Source organism: Scyliorhinus torazame, chromosome 8, assembly GCF_047496885.1.
Source record: "Scyliorhinus torazame isolate Kashiwa2021f chromosome 8, sScyTor2.1, whole genome shotgun sequence".
In the NCBI taxonomy this organism is placed as follows: Eukaryota; Metazoa; Chordata; class Chondrichthyes; order Carcharhiniformes; family Scyliorhinidae; genus Scyliorhinus; species Scyliorhinus torazame.
Genome location: NC_092714.1, coordinates 99,944,801 through 99,965,990, shown reverse-complemented (window position 1 = coordinate 99,965,990; position 21,190 = coordinate 99,944,801). Strand labels below are relative to the sequence as shown.

At 44.3% G+C, this 21,190-nt stretch overlaps 2 protein-coding genes across 3 annotated transcripts in view; one reads left to right on the top strand and one right to left on the bottom strand.

The window, feature by feature from the left end:
* The window catches only part of LOC140428010 (interleukin-1 receptor accessory protein-like 1), a 2,037,829-nt gene that overhangs the window by 1,478,306 nt on the left and 538,333 nt on the right, over positions 1 to 21,190 (bottom strand). The gene's annotated exons all lie outside the window — the stretch shown is intronic.
* LOC140428011 (uncharacterized) lies at positions 1,556 to 7,645 on the top strand. The gene is made up of 2 exons (XM_072513960.1): positions 1,556 to 1,606; positions 5,348 to 7,645. Exon 2 carries the CDS (start codon positions 5,370 to 5,372, stop codon positions 6,444 to 6,446), a length of 1,077 nt encoding a protein of 358 aa, XP_072370061.1. The 5' UTR covers positions 1,556 to 1,606; positions 5,348 to 5,369; the 3' UTR covers positions 6,447 to 7,645.

The following is a 21,190-nucleotide window of genomic DNA, read 5'->3' as shown; positions in this document are numbered from 1 at the left end:
CCACAAACTTTCAGTTCCTCCACCACCAATGCACATTGGCAGCCGTGTGTACCATCTACAAACATTCAACACCACTTAGATTGCAGTGGTTCAAGCAGTTGGCTCATTAGCATGATCTTGAGGGCACTCAGGAATGGGCAATAAAAGGTAGACTAGCTAGCAAACTCACATCTCATGAATGAATATTTAAAAAAAACAAGGAACAGGACCAACACGTTCTATCTATGGCTATTCTTCCCTTGGGAACTGGGAATGACTTGCCCAACATCCTCAGTTAGAGAGATGAATATCTTGATGACCTTGCAGCAGAATTGATTTTACAGAAGATGTAAGTGTGGAAATGGGTAAAGGATTCAAAGGTTAGCTACCTCAGAATGCTGATGTCCAACACCACACATGTTAGAGAATGTTTACAGGCTTTAAAACTTGACTTTATTTTATGTCGTGTAATTCCAGATTACTGGCCAATTCTCCTTTGTCTTTGCCTGCGGCATTCTTATTTCTCCGATGCAATAATAGTTACCTTTTCACTTCTACGATAGAAAGTGTCACAGATGAAACATATTCCACTCTACATCCTAAGCTGGCACTATATGCTGAACTATATATGGTCCTTATCATCTCTGCAACGTGCCCCCAAGCATTTCACAGCTGACAAATTGTTTTTGAAGTGTTGTCATTGAGGTGTAGGTAAAAGCCAACTTACACATAGCAATGCCCTATCTGCTGTACTTGACAGAAGAAGATGGAACTCTTCTGCGAATAGTACTATGGGACATTTTACATCCAACTCAGCAACATTACAAGGCATTAGTTTGATGTTTCATCCAAAAGACAGTGTAGCATTTCTGTATACTATTTGAAACCTTTAGTTAAGTTTGTGTGCCAAGTTTTGTAAATAAAGTGGAACCCAAAACCATCTAACTCTGAGATATTTGAGATGACGAATGTGATATAAAATAGTTACTTTAGAGATACTAGTTAATGTAATGTAGAAATAAGCCACTTTGATTCTGGCAGTTAGGGACAAAGGGGTTTGAGACCGCATGGAAAAAGCAGGAAGAGGTGTGTCTATGAGAGTGATGCTGCATTGATAGGGGCCAGAGAAAGGGATTGGAAGTGAGCCAATCAGAATAGACCGAACAGGTCAGGGAGGGACATAGGCTGACCTATGTCCGTCGAGTATGTGAAACTTGATACCATTTGAATTGATTTGCAGAGATCCCTTTGTTTCTTTGTTCATTCGCTTTCTGGGATATAGGAAACTGGATGTCTCTTATATTTCTATGAAATGAATCAAGCTTGCAAGCTAAATAAATAACTTCTTTTTACGTGCGAATCCATCTCAACTTTTATTGAGGCCAGACTGACAGAAAAAGAAATTTGGGAGCCAACATTTGGTGCCGAAAACCGGGATTTCTCAGGGCGATCCTGATCCAACTGCGAAATCAGAATTAGACTGATTATGAACAGGAGGATGGGGAACAAAGGGCCCTCAATGTAGAACTGGAAAACGACCGCGCATTGATTGTTCCCCTCTTCTTATCGTCTGATTAGTCTGGTCACTCGCGGTTGGCACAGAAAGACCGCCTCGACGAAATCACAGGTCAGTCTGGGGATTAGCACTTTAATTGATGGGATTTCATATTGTTGTTTCGGCTTGGGTTAGGGTTTTGGGCTGATGGGACTTTAGTAATGAAGGTTCAGTCTATTATATGGGTTCAGAGGCTGATGTGACTTTAGTAATGAAGGTTCAGTCTATTATATGGGTTCAGAGGCTGATGTGACTTCATTAATGAAGGTTCAGTCTATTATATGGGTTCAGGGGCTGATGGGACTTCAATAGATGAAGGTTCAGTCCAGTATAACTGTTTTTAAATCTGAAGATGGTTCAACTCTATGTGTGAGTGTTTTAAATATATAGTTGATTAAGCTAAAATTGTCTCCTTGGACTGTAAAGTTCCGAGGTCTAGTTGAGATTGTGAGGAATGCTGCATATTGGTTGAAGCAGAAGTCTCTCAAAGGGTTAACAGCAGCAGGCGAAGGGCTTCTCACTCAGGCTTTGAGATAACAGCAGCAGCCATAGTGTAATCGGATACCTTTCCTTTGAGTCAGTGAACACCAGCAAAGTTACGTTTTGAATTAATTAAAGGAAACCAGTGGGTTTCTCCACCTCTTTGATAAAAGTTATTATTTTCGAAAGCAATTGATTGAAATTGCCAGAATCTTAAGTTTTACTTACTTGAAATAAGGTTTATCTCATTTTATCTGGAGATTAATAGAAACTTAAAGAAGATCATGGACACCATTTTAAAAAGTGTCAATCTGGAGATGATAGTTGATTTTGCTAATACTTATGTGTATGTAAAAGAAAAAAAACTTGTTAAAAGAAAAATTGTTAAGATAAAGAAATAATTAAGTTGTAAATGTTATACAAGTTTGTGTTAAGCAAATTGTAAATTTAGTTCTGAGTTGAGATCAGAGCTAAGCTTGCAAGTTGCAGTAATTCAATTTGAATTTTCAAACATTTTTAAGTTTAAAAAAAAAAAGAGCAAATAGAGAAAAGAAGGACACAGATCTTGAATGCGTTGAATAGCACATTTCAAAGGCCCATAAATCTTTCTGTTATCTTAGACCTAAAACCTAGGAAAACTGAAGAGCCAGGGGAATTTCTGGAGCGTTTTAATGAAATCTACCGGGGGCAGTCAGGCGATTTGCTGTATCAAAATGGTCAGAATTCCCCTCAATACTGTGCTATGTTAATGCATTGCCTACCACCTTCTGTGGTTACTGCTGTGAAATGTAATAACATGAATTGGACAGAGAACGACCCTTCCCAGATGGCAAGGGCAGTCAGATTTTACTGGAAGGAGGGTGTAGGCCAAGAAGGAGGCTCAGTTACAAAGGTTAAGACTGAGTATGTAATGAAAAAGGATGATCTGCGACCCCAACAAGCGGCAGAAATGGTAGTTTATCAGCAGGAGCTCCAATATAGTGACTTTGGGTGGGTGGATCAGCGAAGAGGAGGATGAGACAACAGTGCTATATTTCTATCACCCCCCAGTGGTGGACGTTAGACGTTGAACAGTCACTGCATCACGTTACCCTGGCCTATGACAGAACTGGACGAAACAGGGAGTTGGAGGACAAATACCGGCCATTACTTGAGACCGAATGGCCAGTCAAGGTTACAGCCACAGTCACGGGAAAAGAAGGTACAGCCGATTTTGTTACAATATCACCACATTTATGGCCACAGTCAGCTTCGGTAAGCCCTCATATTACACGTCAGGTCCACGACCAGTACCATGCCAGGGATATGGGGCGAATGGTCAGCATCTTACCGCAGCTCGTCAGAATAGGTATGAGATATACCTTTTGAACAATCCACGTCTGACATTTAAATACTGTACCACTATCAATCCAGCCTGTTTTCTTAGTGGTCCCCCTGTCCATGAAGACGCACCTGGCCACGACTGTTTAGCCTTGATTCAGGAAACTACCACAATAAGGGGCGATTTGAGTGACATTTCGTCAGAACAACCTGACATGATTATGTGTGGTCAAATATCCCACCGGGGTTTAGTTAATGACCTACTGCAGGCCCTCCTTCTGCCAGCGCAGATTTCCGTTATTAAATGCGCTGCCCACACGAATGGTACAACCCCAGTTGACGTTGGTAATGAACGAGCAGATTGTGCAGCGCGAGTTCAGCAAGTGATGGTGCCTAAAATGTTAAGTCAGACTAAACGATCTACTATGAATATGTCTGCTTCTGACAAGCCAATGCCAACCATCCAAGACGTCATAAGGTTACAGGAGGACGCTCCTGAGAGTGATAAACAAATGTGGAAACGGTTAGGTTGTACATATGATTCTGTTTCCTCTTTATGGACCACGCCTGCACATCAGACTTGTATGTCTGATGTGCTGGCTTTATGGGTCATTGAATGTGTACACTTTGCAACTCATTGTGGGGCTCGAGGGACTAGTGATTTGTTGCTGGACACTTGGTGGCACCCTAAAATGCAGGGGTTGGCCCAAAGTATCAGTAATCGGTGTTTGATTTGTCAGCAATATAACACCGGAAAAGGTATCCCTTGTGGGAAGGGGCAAACCCCATTGCCCAGTGGTCCCTTTGAGACGCTCCAAATGGATTACATTGAGTTGGAAAGGTGTCAATGTTACAAATATGTTTTGGTCATTGTGAATGTGTTCAGCAGATGGGTCGAGGCGTATCCGACTATCGATAATAAAGCTGCTACTGTGGTTAAAGTCTTGATGAGGGAAATCATTCCCCGGTACGGTATACCAGCTCAGTTAAGTTCTGATAATGGGCCTCATTTTATTGGACAAATTAACAAGGAGTTTTGCTCCCAGTTGGGCATACGCCAGCAGTTACACTGTGCTTACAGACCGCAGGCGGCCGGGTTGGTTGAGAGACACAATCAGACCCTCAAAACTAAATTGGCTAAATTAAGAGCAGACACAGGACTGACATGGCTTAAGTTGCTCCCCGTTGCCCTCTTCCAGCTGCGGGTTACACCTGAGGGACCGGCCCGGCTCTCTCCCGCCATTGGTCATTGTGGATGTGTTCAGCAGATGGGTCGAGGCGTATCCGACTATCGATAATAAAGCTGCTACTGTGGTTAAAGTCTTGATGAGGGAAATCATTCCCCGGTACGGTATACCAGCTCAGTTAAGTTCTGATAATGGGCCTCATTTTATTGGACAAATTAACAAGGAGTTTTGCTCCCAGTTGGGCATACGCCAGCAGTTACACTGTGCTTACAGACCGCAGGCGGCCGGGTTGGTTGAGAGACACAATCAGACCCTCAAAACTAAATTGGCTAAATTAAGAGCAGACACAGGACTGACATGGCTTAAGTTGCTCCCCGTTGCCCTCTTCCAGCTGCGGGTTACACCTGAGGGACCGGCCCGGCTCTCTCCCGCCGAGATTCTTTATGGCAGGCCTCTTAGAACTCCTTGGAGCCTGCAGGTTCCCAGACGGGCTCAGTTTTATCAGATGACTGAAGAAATGACCACCTATGTTCTAGCCCTTACGCAAGTGCTCAAGGAACTCCATGGCCAAGTCCGCGCGGCTAACGAGCCATTGCCCCCAGTACCTAGCTCACTTTCAGTCCAGCCCGGTAGTTATGTCATGGTCAAAAATTGGACTAGGAAGGGGTCGGAGCCGCGATGGGACGGGCCCTTCCAAGTTCTCCTTACCACCCCCACAGCAGTTAAAGTGGAGGGGCGAAGTGCTTGGGTCCACCTACATCACTGTAAATTGAGTCCATCTCCACTACTGTAAAAGGTCGGATACTAACCTGCCTCCCTTCTCCAGTGCTATTTTACAGGTGTGGAGCATGATGGAGTGGCTACGCATCGTCTGTCTGATATTTGGCCTCACTTCGCTTGGCGTGTTATTGGCGATGGACATGGAAAAGGGGAATATTATGTATCTGTGTAGCCCCAACCAATCTACAAGGATACATCACCTATGCAAAGGTGATGTTCTTCGCTGCCCCCATATACGAGGACATGGTATCGACTCATGGAAGGTCATCAAAGTTAAGGAGAATGCAGGAGTCATGAAGCAGCTGCACCGGTCCCGGCGATGGGAAGGGAACATTATATGGACATTGCCTTGTTTTTGGAATACATGTAAATTTGATTTTGGATGTGTTAAAAGTGGTACAATAAAGGTAAAATCAGGCTGTCAGAAGAGTGTAGGAAGAGACCATGAGAAAGAGAAAGGGACTAGAGAGAGGACAGGGCGTGTGAGAAGGGAAGTACAGCTGGAACTTAGGTTACCGGGAGATACACTTAAGTTAATTAAAGGCCAAACTGAGGAAAACCCGGGTAGTATGAATCTCTTCTATCAGATTTACCACCGCTTGTATGGCCAGGGACGGGTTGTCTGCTACCCGAACCCCGCAGCGGGGTCTAGGTTATTTTCTGTTTCACCGCTTTGGGGCACTCCCCAAACGGTGGTTCATTGTCAGCATTCCGAGCCATTGCCCGAGCAAGTCACTCTTCCTTACGATCCGGATTCAGCACCACCGGCTATTTGCCTTCCCCTTCCTCGGGATAATTCCCATTCACAGTATGATAGGCTGCGACGGTGGAGGGCGTACATACCTAGCCACTTCACTCCCAATAGGGATTCCCGGTCGTACGAGAATTGCTTCAGCAGTGAAGGATATGGCTGTTTGCTGGTAGAGGTGGACACAAATATAACATGTCTGTTTCCCACCTGTACGGACAGGAGGTGCCATATCACCCAGGCGTCTGGCCAATGCGTTTGTTACAACACCACTTGCGTTCCATTGAACGCCGGCCTCCAGCTCCTCTGTGGCTGGGCGAATGTCTCTCATATCACTGTTGGGACGAGGGCTTTCCGCATTGCTGGGCGGCCCGAATGGCATTTCAAAGTTGGATAAACTGGGAGGTGTGGGGGGTTCCTTGGCTGTTAGTGATCGGAATTATTTTATTTGCGGCCTTACCATCTTGGGAAATGAAACCTTCGGAGCCCTCGGGGCAATAACTAAGGAGTTGTCTCAGCTACGGTTGTTTGCAATGCAGAACCGGTATGCTCTTGACTATCTTCTGGCCCGTGAGGGTGGGGTATGCGCCATAGTACAGGGCAAGTGTATCATGGGGGTTCAGGACTTGACCGCTAACATCACTAAATTTATGGATCGCATACGGGAACACTTAGACGGGATGCAGGATCCTGGCTCTTGGGGTAACTGGGGATTTGGAGGATGGAAGGACTAGTTGATAAATATGGCCATGTATCTAGTGGTAGCTATCGGCTGCATCTTTGTGGGCCTGGCCATCCTTAAATGTGTGATGGGTAGAATGCGGGGTGCACTAGATCAGATCACCGCCCCAATCACCGGAAAAAAATTTTTAACTGTTAAAATCCATGAGGGTGAGGCAGATGAAGGGGGGCTAAGACAGGAATTGGAAATGCAGCGACGGATCTTTTTAGATGAGGAACCGTAGCTATGGATTGGGTAGTTCGGTTATCATGGAATGATAAAAGGAGGGAATGACGAATGTGATATAAAATAGTTACTTTAGAGATACTAGTTAATGTAATGTAGAAATAAGCCACTTTGATTCTGGCAGTTAGGGACAAAGGGGTTTGAGACCGCATGGAAAAAGCAGGAAGAGGTGTGTCTATGAGAGTGATGCTGCATTGATAGGGGCCAGAGAAAGGGATTGGAAGTGAGCCAATCAGAATAGACCGAACAGGTCAGGAGGGACATAGGCTGACCTATGTCCGTCGAGTATGTGAAACTTGATACCATTTGAATTGATTTGCAGAGATCCCTTTGTTTCTTTGTTCATTCGCTTTCTGGGATATAGGAAACTGGATGTCTCTTATATTTCTATGAAATGAATCAAGCTTGCAAGCTAAATAAATAACTTCTTTTTACGTGCGAATCCATCTCAACTTTTATTGAGGCCAGACTGACAGAGAAAGAAATTTGGGAGTCAACAGAGACAAGTTGATGCACATTTCATTTGTCACATTTTGGATCTTTTATGTTATTATTTTTCTACATAAAGGATTTAGAGGAAACAATGCTCCCTTAAAAGGTCTTTGACTTAAAGCAAGGAGAAATCTTGTAGGTTTAAAAACAATAATTAATACAATAACAATGAACTTGGCTTTGAAATGGCCTCCGTAAAAACTGTGGACAATAAGCAGTTTATTAGTTATGTTGTGGCTAATTAATCAACACCTTGCACCCATGATGTTTTCAGCTGGATTGAAATGGTGTAAGCTTCCTCCTCAAGCTGTGAATGCAGGGTGGCATAAAAACAAAGGCAAAGACAGTCAGTCAATAACTCAAATTATTAAACAAAAAGCGATACAGATGCGTTTTAGCCAGGCTCAAATGGTTAGGATACAGCATAGCAATTAGAAGTTAAACAAGAAAATAAAAAAAGGCCACCCACTGATGTGGGGCAGAGTAATGTGTTCAATAACTCGTAACATTATATGGACCAAGTTGAATTGACTGAATTAAGTGATCCTGATTGCGATGTTCTCTGTTCTCTTGGTGAGGAAGGCTTGGATGCCTAGTGTTCAACAAAGAACATCAAGCGATATTAATTAACAAAGTTGGCTAATTAATAATACTTTGAACTAGATCCGAATGTCTTCCTGAGTACAAATGTTGCTAAAATAAACTATGCTATAACTATATTTACAGAACTCTCAAATACACAACTACTCTCTCTCACGCCTAAACAGCTGCTCCTCGAATGAAGGGTTGTCACGTGACATATGTGACAGCTCTTGATCACCATCTGGTGGTAAGATGTATTTACATGAAATTGTTAACCCTTTATCTCCCATACAACATCCATATTATGACACTGATCAGAACTTTTACTCTGTATGTTTACTTGCTCTGAAATGAACAACTTAACAGTTCAATTTATTATTATTATTTCAGATCTCCAGCATCCCCATTGTTTGTGTTTATTTTAGCTTAACAATTCATATCTGGTTATCGCATGCCAGGAGATTTGATAGACATGTTCAAAATCATGAGGGGGGCTGTACAGAGTAGACCAGGGAGAAACTGTTCCAACTCCGAAAAGGATCAAGAATGAGGGGGCGCAGATTTAAGTTGATTTTCAAAAGAAGCAAATGCGATGTGAGAAACAACTTCTTCACACAGCAAGTGATTCGGGTCTGGAATGCACTGCCTAAAGTGTGTTGGAGCCAGGTTCAATTGAGGCATTCAAGAGGGCATTAGATGATTACTTGAATCGAAACAATGTGCAGGGGTATGGCGTAAAGACAGGGGAATGTCACTAAGTCATGTTGCTTGTTTGGAGAGCTGGTGCAGAAATGATGGGCCAAACGGCCTCCTTCTACACCACAACAATTCTGTAATTTTGTGTATCCTTACTCTGTCCTTGATAATATTGGAGAAATATGTTGAGGCATGTGAAAGGCATGGATTTTGATTGAGGTCATTGAGGGAATAGAAGAGTTGCAATTCGACATTACAAAACACTGACTGTTGCATTTATATCGTGCTTTTCACACTCACTAGATGTCACAATGCACTTTACAGCCAAGTAAGCGTTTCAAGGTGTAGTCACTGTTGTAATGACAAAAACATGGCAACCAGTTTACACACAGCAACTTCCCACAAACCAGATAATTTGTTTTAATAATGTTAATTTAGGGATAAATAATAGTCAGGACACCAGAGGTAACTCCCCTATTCTTCTTCAAAACAGCACATCAGGATCTTTTGTGGCCACTTGAGAGAGCTGATGGGACCTCAGTATAAAATTCCATCCCAAAGACATTATTATAAAAAAGATAACTCTGGGAGGAGTGATCTGGATCCAATTGTGGGATGGACTGATAACACTGAATCTAACCCCATATCCAAGGCAAAATCCATGACCTGTAAAATCCATTCAATTACTTACGAATTGGGATTAGTAAAGTACTATTGCAATAGTAAATTTACAAATGAATAAAAAGGGATGATCGAATCTTACATCAAATCAGATCAAATCCATATCACCATCAATCCTCTTACATGGATCTGAATCTCGATCATCTAAACCTCGGGAATGCTTAGTATTTGTCCCATAAGCCTGCTCAGGCTTTAATGTACAGCAATGATTAACAACCCGGCTGCCTCCATCACTAGAGAACATATTAGCACACCAACCCCTCGATAACCATAACTACATGAGAACATAGACTCATAACAAAACTTGCCAACAATAGATTACAAATAGATAAAATAATACAGAACTAACAAGTTTATACACTTAATATTCAGTTTCTCATCCACATCTTAATTATACATCAACCATTAGAATAGCGAAGTACTTGTAGCACAATAAATGAAATTATAGCATGTTTGTATATTAACAAAATCTGTGCATTGAAAATACCATGCTCAAATATGGTAAATGGCAAATGCATGTGCATAAAGAAAATTAGTCCCTTTGTCCTCGAGGGATGCTTTTGAATCCAAAGTGATCTAACTTTGGCCCAGAATCAGATATTTCCAATTAATTCAAATGAGTTAAATTAATTTTATTCATTTTTCTTGGATGGGGAGGAAGATTTCCTCTGTGAACTGTGGTGGAACTGTAAACACTTTTAGAAAGATTGCTATAACAGCTTTGTTAGAAATGGTGCGCAGAGGAATTCCCCATGGACTACATTCACAATGATCTGCATTTTATAGAAAATTCAGCATCAATGTTTTTGACAGTTCAGAACTCATTCACCACTCGACATGAAAAAGACTTGGATATTAGCAGGGATAAGTGTTTGGCCCCCAGAATCAGATAAGTGATTAGAATGCATGAAATTCACACTCTTCGTGTAATGCAGGTTTCATGACATCTTCGCCCTGCCTGCTCATTAACATGGGTTGTTATTTGCAACCACATGTCCTACGGTGTGTTCCAGCTGCATGTGGTGGGGAGGCCATGCAAAATCAGCACCAGCCAGCCAAAATTAAAGCTGTCTTGCATCTCTTAAAGGAAGGGTGTAATGCAGCTGCAGCTAAAGAATGGCTGAATATGGGACATTGCACCAGGTTTCTCAACATTGCAATACAGACCTTGATGAAGAAGGTGAAAGAAGGCAAACCATTCTGTATCAATAAGAGGCCCTGCATACTTGTAAGGAAAAGACAGTGGGAACAAATAGCCACTGAGACGAATGACAGGCGTCTCGTCCCAACAGGTTTAATGACCTCAAATGAGTGGCCAAAGTCCAGTAAATATATCTTCAAATATCATATCCCACTAGCTCCACCACTAGCCTCACACACTACTCAATTCATCACAGCCCTAGTACTCATCAAGAATTATCAAGAATCATACTTAACATGCAGTTGATTCACCTCACCCTTATACACTCAACATCATTGCAACATCAGGGCCTGCCCTGTAAGGAAGACATTGGAAGATGATCGGTCCCATTGAAAGGGACCAATTGTGGATAGCCCAGATGAAGTCAGACTTTCTAGCACCTAGATTTCCCACCATTACCATATATAGAATAAGGTTACGCGCGGAGAATGCGCCTGAGGATAGGCCCTGGAGTGGATTCCTGGTGTCCTGCAGAGGTGCAATCTGCAACTCAATTGGATGTTGTGATCCCCACCCCATGAACTAATTGGCTGAGGACTAGAGAAGCTTCTGGAACTGCAAGGTGAGGGGTATAAGGAAGGGGCATCCAGAGACCCTCCCCATCAAAGACTCAATGCAGAGGCAGCGGACCAGAGGACAGAAAGAAGCAGTGTACGAGACCCATCTTTCCAGATGAAGCCTCTCAGACAACCGAGACTGAGAGGACTGGTCCCGAAACTCGATCCAGTTCATCGGCATGAGTAGTATTAAGAATCTTAAGGCATACTCTCGTTGGGGTAATTCAAGAGATAACTGTATTGTTGAGTTTTTAAATAAACTTGGGTTGAATTGTGAACTGTGTTTGTCTGAGTCACAAATAAGAGCACCTAGGTAAAATGCTTGAATGATAGACTGGTCGAAGTGTTCGAATTTTACAGACAACGAAATGCTTATGGAAGACAAGAGGAAACAGAAGCGTGATTGAATAGGGGTATCCTGAGATGAGACCCCTTAAAACTGAATAGCTAGGATAACATTAGAATAGTTCTACATAAGTTTGTTTATTAAGGATTGAGATTAATTATGGAAAGTGTATCCAGTAATCATTATTAACCATTAAACATGTATTTTAGGACATAGCAGGATGAAGTATTCAAACTCTTGCTACAAGCAGTGGCCACAATGCATGGTGGGATTTAAGCTGGCTAACTTGCCCATGTTTTTGAGACAAACAGGATTTGACAGAAATAATGTGGTCAGCAATAACACGGTCAGCTCAATAAAAAGTTCTTATCAGTGCCTCCAATATCATATCTTAGACAATCCATGCTGGAAAGAGGAACCAACTTTGGCATCCTGCCCCTGGATGAGCAATGAGGTAGGCAGGAACTGGCTGCGACACGTAAGATAGGAATGTCAGAAAAACAACTTTATAATGAACACAGGATCCTAGTAAACAACAGGTAACAGGATGGGGTTAAATCATGAGCTGATCACAGTCACCATTTTTCTTAGAGTAAATTTTACTGGCCAATATAAAAGTGACAGCTTCAAGGATTGGATCAAGTCCAACTAAGGTGGGCTACTGATATTTGGAACATTGTATAACTGTCGCACCTGAGTCAGTGTCAGATTTTGGCATTTATCCAGATCGCTCTCCCATGTACATGGACCAAGCTTGGAATAATAAAGCCGTCTTAACCGGAGTTGGTATGTGTCTGCAGATCTGTATGTTCAGTTAAGGTGTAACTAAGAGGGATGAACCCCACGCAAAAGCTAGCTCAATACTCAGGCCTTGGAAACGCTTCTACAGTGATTAGTCTATATTTGTACATTTTGATCTCTAAATTTAGCGTGGAATGTTTATTTTGTGATAGTTTAATTTTTGCATTGTGGTCAGGAGGACATCCTCCTACTTTCCCTCCTCCTGCTTCCCACCTGATAACTGTTAGCAAGAGCTGTCCCTTCATGATAACAAGGATGTGCAACATACAACCATTCATTCATCTGTACAATATATCTACAGAGTGATCCAGTGAAATAAACCAGAGGCATAAAAGTCCATGGCCACTGACAATTCCATGCTTGTTCTCAAGTTTAGTGTTGTAGCAGTAGCAAGTGTCAAATTTCAGTGAAGACCACCTAGTGAAGTGCAGGTAGCTCAAACATTGTTCCTTGCCAATGTCTAGATAAGAGAATTGTTCCCTGAACACTGTAACCCACTGTTGAAGACCTTTCTCTGCCTCCACTTCCTCTCTCTTACAGGGAACTTGTCCTACTCTGTGTGACCTCTGCTCATTTTCTAAAACATGCTGTATTCAATGGGATTGAATACCAGTGCACCCAGATATGGATGCAACTACTATGTGCATAAGCTTTGAAGTCAACAAAAACTCCTTCTTCACCTGCCACAACACTCCCTGTGGATTTTTGAAACTGTTATGGAAAGCACCAAAAATATGCAGATTTTCCGAAACAGCTGGAAGAAACCAAGGGCTGAATGTTTCCGCCCCACCTGCTGCAAGAACTCCATAGGCGAGAGTCAGACAATGGGGGACTCCATTGACCTTGTGCGGGATTCTCCGGTCGCCGGGTGGACCCGACCGCAGAATCCCGCCCCAAATAACAACTAATCTGTGTAAATAGTTCATAATCATTTATTTAGCAGCTCCTTCCTGTTGTTAAATGTGTGCTCAACGGTATTATGTTAGGAAAGGATGTTTTCTGGAGCTTTGAACTAAGCAATGGCAACACTGGTGCTAAATCATTATTGCCTGCTGATTGACGTCATGATTTGTCTGCTCTGCACACTGCTCCTGGGTGTCCCAGCCCCTACCAACATCTGCACCAAGATGGCTGCCAATGCACGTAACTTCACAACATTCTCAGGCACTTGTAACACACAGAAAGATGCTACTGAATTCAATTTCTCATCCAAGCAATTTTAATGCGTGCTTTGGGCAGATATTTGCCTGAACACAAAGTTTCCTCACAATGTTTCTGGTGCTAAGTTGAATGTGGCTGGGCAGTTGCTTGACACAGATTCAAACCAATGGCTGACTAATTCAGAAGTATCATGCAGATATCTAGTAACTTGCTGTTGGCAGTTTTTCTGAAAAAGAAGGTTTTACAGAGATTTACAAGAATGACAAAGAAGCAAATCTGGCAGCGCAGGTTGCAAATAACGAACCATTGCCTGAGAGAGTTCCTGCTTTTCTGTAAAAGATAGGGTCAAAGTGTGGCAGTGGACATGTGCTCACAGTTTTTGTAATCATACCTGGACAGAATTCATGGCTGCACCAACTGTCTCTCACCATATTCAGTGTTATGTAATTTTCCATTACTATCAAATAAAGCAGATTATGAATCAAATCATATGCCATCTCACTTAATGTTAACTTAATCTACCGTATGGAGAGATTGCTTAAGTAAATGTGTGAAGACCCAGAGATCCAGCCCACAATGCACTGTCAGCATCCTGGGTGCCACTAATGCACTAGTAAGTACTGGGCAATGGAAGTCAATTTTACACAGAAGGAAGCAACCAGACTGCATAAGGGAGTAGTCAACATGACTGAACCTGAACTGATATCAGCTCCAGTTCCAAACTTGCGACATTAAACAAAGTTTGTTATTAACCTCCATTAGTATGGAAATGATAGAAAATGAATGGCTGGAAACCTATCCCTGCTTCCCAAGTTTCATATTGTTGCTCAGCATTTGATGAAATAACTCTTTCATTGAAGCCAAATGAAACATTAAAGAAGTAACTCTATTAATTGGCTCCCAAGCATTCAAGGCATCATTGTAATGATTTAGAAGCCAACTCACAGATTAATTGCGCAGTGCTCTTGCAATAGTGGTAACTAATGCACTTGAAGCAAAATACAAATCAATATAAAGCAGTCTCTCGGCTTATTTGTTCCAATACACTGCAAGTACATCAAAACATGTTTTGGGATATTTGGCTGTCCTCATACACGTTCCACAGAAAGCTAACATTCAGGTACAGATGGCAAGTGGCATGTTAGCTATTATTGCAAGGGAATTGGAGCATCAAGAGGAAGGTAGTCTTATTGTAATTGTACAGGGCTTTGGTGAGACCACAGCTAGTGATCTGTATACAGTTTTGGTCTCTGCATCCAAAAAGGATATACTACTTCTGAAGGGGTGCAACAAAAGTTCACAAGACAGACTCTTGGTACGGGTTGTGGCTATGAGGCGAGATAAGAATCGAATGGGCCTTTATTCTTTAGAGTAAATGAAAGATGATCTGATTGAAACATACACGACTCTGATATCTGACAAGGCACATGCTGCGAAGCTGTTTCCCCTCGCTGGAGGGTCAAGAACTAGGGAGCCTAGTCTCAAAATAAGGGGCCGGGCACTTTGCATTGAGATGGGGAAAGGAAAATCACTCCGGAGGTTGTGAATTGGGAATTTTCTAACCCAACTGGCTGTGACTGCCCAGGTTTATTGAGCATAATCAAGACTGAGATCGATAGACTTTTTTTGACTCCAAGGGAAACAAAGAATATGGTAATCAATTGGAAAAATGCAGTTGAGGTTGGAAATCAGCTGTCCCTATATTAAATGGCAGTGCAGACTCAAGGAGCCATATGGCCTCTTCCAGCATCTATTTAATATATTCATAGCTTGCACCCTATGATTCCGATTGTATTTTAGTCAACATATTTTCTTTTAGGTGTTACTGCGGTTATCAGCTCACAAAACAACATATGTTTATTTCTTCCCTTTAGTACAAATACAGATGTGCATTCTTACATCGCCCAGTCTAACAAGTATGGTGCATCAAGTGAATATGTCACCATTTTACACATCTAACAGATTCTCATTTGTTTGATAAGTTCTCCTCACGGCTACTATTGTGATTTGGATTCACTAGAGAAACATTATAGCTCAACTCAATTCACTTGATTTGGTTTCACTTATATTTAAGAAAATAATTCAAATGATGCATAGCCCGACAGTTTAGTGTGACTTATAAATAGGTATTGACATTCTGCTCACACAAGAAGGACACACATCACCCGTGGGCTTCAGGTAATATCCGTTGAAGTGACCGAGAAGACAGACTTTGTTTTCCTGTTTTTTTTATTTGCTTGGTATGCATTTCTATCTGATCCAGCCAATTTTCTTGGCTGTCCAGTAGCAAAAAGATTTCCATTTATCTACAGATGGTCTCAGCGGGCAGGAGAGGTGGGGGGGGAGTGGAGTTGAAGACACCAACCCCAACGGCAGCTCAATCCAGCATATTGTGAGGAACTCTGAAAGAGAAAATCGAAGGGGTGGATTCCATTGCGTTAGCGAGGCAGGTTTGCCAGCAACTTATTAAAAAAATCGGTGTCCTGTTTTTAAAGGCCGCCCTGATACAATAAAGTAAAAACAGAACACCACCCCCTCCCCCCGCCAACCCCCTCACCCCCTTCCACACACACAACACGTCCCTGACACGGCTCCTCAGCACTGACCCTGGCACTTCCCAGGCAGTGTCCAGTAATGACAACACCCCTGAGTGATGCACTCACCAGAACTCATCAGGTGGATAAACACTGTAGGAGAGAAGTTGGTGAGGGGGTAATGTCAGGTGCAAAGGCCTGATAATCAGATTTAAATTTATTCAAATGGAGTTCCTACCTCCCTTTAAAAAGTAACTTTTACTTCTCTTTTTGTTTAAAACCTGGAGGAAGAGTCACACAACCCTAACTAGCTTGAACACCAAGAAAAAAACATTTAGTTAACATGAAAAGTTGAATGATTATACAATACACCTTTACTCTCCCCTTAGCTTAACAATTAAACACAGATTTTAAGGTTAACATGGATCGCAAAGTACTTCTTCAGCTTCAATGGTCTCATCAATCCACAAAGTCACTTTTAAGTACACAAGATGACTGTGGTAAGACACACTCCTCTCTGAATACAAGTGAATGTCTGTGGAATTCTCCTCAAAATCCCCCCAGATGATTCTTATACCGTGAGCCACCTTGTCTCACCGAACTCTGGCTTCCATACAAATGATTTCTAATTCCGCTTTCAAATGTCACACTTCCAAATATTCTTTTAAATTCTGCTTTCCCTCTGCTGCTTCCATCAAGGTTTTGCTCTCAGGTTTTACATCTCTCCCTTCTAACGTCCTTTGTCTAAAAGGCTTTGACACGAATTCCGAGGTCCAACCACCGATTTCCACATTATTCAAATAATGGGTGGGATTCTCCGACCCCCCGCCGGGTCGGAGAATCGCCGGAGGTCGGCGTGAATCCTGTCCCCGCCGTCCTCCAAATTCTCCGGCCCCCCCAAAATCGGCCCGGCATGAGTCGCGCCGCCCGCCTCGGAGAATGCCGGGGTCCGGCGCGACGCAATGGGCCCCGGGGCTGCCCAAATTCTCCGAAGTCCAGCACCTCTTTTGCCAGTCCCGCCGGCGTAAATTGGAGTAGGTCCTTACCGACGGGACCTGGCGTCGCGGGTGGCCTCCGGGGTTCTTGGGGGGGCGCCAGGGGATCTGGCCCCGGGAGCTGCCCCCACGGTGGCCTGGCCCGCGATCGGGGCCCACTGATCCGCGGGCAGGCCTGTGCCGTGGGGACACTCTATGATTCCGCATCGGAGGCTGTAGCGGTCCGCCATTCCCGGTGCGGAAATGAAGCCCTCTGCGCATGCGCGGTGATGATGCCAGCACACGCTGGCGCTCCCGCGCATGCGCCAACTCGCACCGGCTGACGGTCGCCCTTCGGCGCCGGTTGGCATTGCGCCAAGCCCCTTTCCTGCCGGCCGGTGGGGCGCAAACCACTCCGGCGCCGGCCTAGCTCCTGAAGGTGCGGAGGATTCCGCACCTTTGGGGCAGCCCGACGCCGGAGTGGTTCATGCCACTCCGTCCCGCCGGGGTTGCCCGCCCCGCTGATTACGGAAAACATCCCGCCCAATGTCTCCCAAACTGCTGTAATTTCTCACAAACTTTAGCACTACTTCAGGTATATTTCTGGCCTCTCACAATCCAATGCTTTTTCAACTCTGTGACTTTACTGAATATGTTCCGGTTCCCAGTTCTCTGTGTTCTGTTAACTCCAGACTTCTGGAAAAATTATCTTCATTTCTCTTGTTTGTTTAACCAGTTGGACTATAGGTTTCTGGCATCTGATTTCTTAACCTTCTAAAACCAACTGCTTTAAGGAGAGCTGTGAGAACTGCCTTCCCTCTCACACCTATCTCCAACTGCAATCAAATTAGTTGAAATATAACTTAAAAGCTTCTCTACCTTACTAGGTCTCAATTGCTAAGTACCCCACTGCTGGTTTATTTACTCTTCACACTGTAGTCTTCTCCCAGCAGAATAGAGAACTGAACCAACTTCATACATACAAACACCTTTGTCCAGCATGAAACTAACTGTAGCTTTTACCCTCACTAGCACAGAAACATGAAATTAAACCCATTTAAAACTATGCGCAGTATTCTCCAGCCGCGCCTGCCCGGCAACTGGATATTTCTGCCTGAGGTCAATGGAGATTTACATGGTCCACGTCCCTCCCGTAATGATCTTTAGGTGGGCAGGGCAGAAGAATCCAGCCGTATACAATGGGCGGGATTCTCCCGCAATTGGCGAGATGGCCTGATGTCAAGAACAGCGCGAACCACTCCGGTGTCGGGCCAACCGGAAGTTGCGGAATCCTCCGCACTTCCGGGGGCTAGGCCGGCAGTGGAGGGATTGGCGCATGTGCAGAACTGCCGGCGTGGTTCCGTGCATGCGCAGAACGGCCGGCGTGTTCCTGTGCATGCGCAGGGGGTTCTTCTACGCGCCGGCCATAGCGAAGCCCTACAGAGGCCGGCACAGAAGGAAGGCATGCCCCCACGGTACAGGCCTGCCCGCAGATCGGTGGGCCCCGATCGCAGGCCAGGCCACCCTGGGGGCCCCTCCCCGGGATCGGACCCCCCGCGCTCCCCTGAGGACTCCACTAGACGGCCTACCAGCCAGGTCCTGCGTGTGGTACCATGTCAATTTCACGTCGGCGGGACTGGCCAGGAACTGACGGGCGCTTGGCCCATAGGGGCCCGGAGAATTGCCGGGGAGGCCGCTGCCAGCTGCACCCAACCGGCGTGGCATAAACCCCGCCCCCGCCCAAAATCCAGTGCCAGAGAATACGGCAGTCGGCGTCGGAGTGGCAGGATTCACGCCGCCCCCCGGGGATTCTCTGACCCGGCAGGGGGTCGGAGAATCCCGCCCCTTATTTCTAATGTTTACCAATAAAAGTATAAAATCCCTTAAAACTACCTTTATTTTTCTAACATAATATCATATGGATTATTTGTTTGAAAGGGAATCTAACAAAGGAAGAACATGATAAACCTACTGGAGTCCAGACCTCTCCTACAGTTTGAACTGCACATCAGAAATAAGGTGAAATTAATAAAGCAAATGAAATTTTGAACCCACTGGTGGAGCAAAGTGAGTCAAGGTCTTTGATTAAGACAAACTAATCAATGTCAAATACAGGGCAGCATGGTGGCAGAGTGGTTAGCACTGCTGCCTCACGGCACCAAAGTCCCAGGTTCGATCCCAGCTCTGGGGGCGGGATTCTCCGACCCCCCCCGCCGGGTCAGAGAATCGCCAGGGACTGGCGTGAATCCCGCCCCCGCCGGTTGCCAAATTCTCCGGCACCGGATATTCGGCAGGGGTGGGAATCGCATTGCGCCGGTTGGCGAGCCTCCCCCAGCGATTCTCCGGCCCACGATGGGGGCCCACCGATCTGCGGGCGGGCCTGTGCCGTGGGGGCACTCTTTTCCTTCCGCCTTCGCCATGGTCTCCACTGCGCATGCGTGGGGATGCCGTGAGCGACCGCTGATGCTCCCACACATGCGCAAAGTCATTTCCGCGCCAGCTGGCGGGGCACCAAAGGCCTTTCCCGCCAGCTGGCGGGGCGGAAATCCGTCCGGCGCGGGCCTAGCCCCTCAAGGTGAGGGCTCGGCCCCTCAAGTTGCGGAGAATTCTGCACTTTTGGGGCGGCGTGATGCCGGACTGATTCGCGTTGTTTTTGGCGCCGGTCGGCGGACATCGCGCCGATTGCGGAGAATCCCGCCCCGGGTCACTGTCCGCGTGGAGTTTGCACATTCTCCCCGTGTTTGCATGGGTTTCGCCCCCACAACCCAAAGATGTGCAGTGTTGGTGGATTGGCCACGCTAAATTGTCCCTTAATTGGAAAAAGTGAATTGGGTACTCTAAATGTATTTTAAAATGTCAAATGTAGGAGATAGGCAAAATCAAAGTTCAGGTATGACACTGACAGAGATGCTGAGAGAGCAAAGTCAAGTTAATGGCACTGGAAGGAGAAACCCAGACAAAGAAACCAGATAGACTAATCGAAAATATGTTGGAAGGAAGGAAGAAATTATCTCATGTCAAATGATATTTTTTGTGTTAAGAAAAACATTTTTTACTTGCAAATTAGTCTGGTAACATTGGTTACACATGTTTGGGTTATAATTACAGTTGAAACAAATACGCGACCCAACCTGTTACACTTCAGCTCTTGTTGGATGTGGTTTTATCACATTGTATTCTGGGAAAATATGTACATGTACCAATTACATTTGAATGCATACAATCTCATTTAAAGTGGGAAGGGAGTGTTTGTTTTCGAAGATAGGAGCATTTTCTGATATTGCTCTCTCTGCTGCCCTGTTGGTATGGTGTAAATATAGTTAATTCAATAATGGCTGCCAGCTGTGAGTCTATAGACTAATCTTTAAACTTGTGTGGATGCCATATGTGGTGCTTGTTTCAGTTTTAAAAAGCTCCTCTCCAGTTTCTTCACACTTCTAGAGATGTGTCATGACACGGCCCAAGTTGCCACTTGCATCATTTATGCACTGCTGCCTGTCAGTCAGTGGTGCCATGAAAGAGAGCTTTTTCGATTTACTCTCTGGGTAAGATGCACCTCTTTGTGTGGGGTGTCACCTCTGCTCAGATCAGCTTTTAAAGGCGCAAGTGTGGAGTTGCTGACAGAGAAGAACCTGCAGATCTTTCATTGAAAATTTATGAAGAGAGGAAATATTTGATTTTAAAGTTTAATTTTTTTTTTGTTGCATTCTGCCCGCAGACACCTACACGTGCTTCTGACTGCTTTTCAGTGAGTTAGACAACCAATAGATTTTCAGACTTCAAATCCCCACATGGATGTCTTCTTTGGCCTGACCAATGTTAACATATATCTGAAATTGATTTTGAAGCTTGATAAAGGCTGAAAAAAAAATCTGTTCCCAAAGGCAACTGTATACTTTCCAAATAAAGGGGTGGACCCTCAAATGACAATCCACGGCATGATTCATCAATCTTCTTTGCCCCTATATTGTCATGATATTCAAACACACACATCATGATGGACACACCAACAGGCAAATCAGAGCACACAACACCACAACCAATCACAGACAAGAACACCAACCACATAAAAAGCACGAGCACGACACCTGGTGGTCAGTAGGTCTGGGGATAAAGAAACAGAGAAGAGCTGTTACAACATCACAAGCA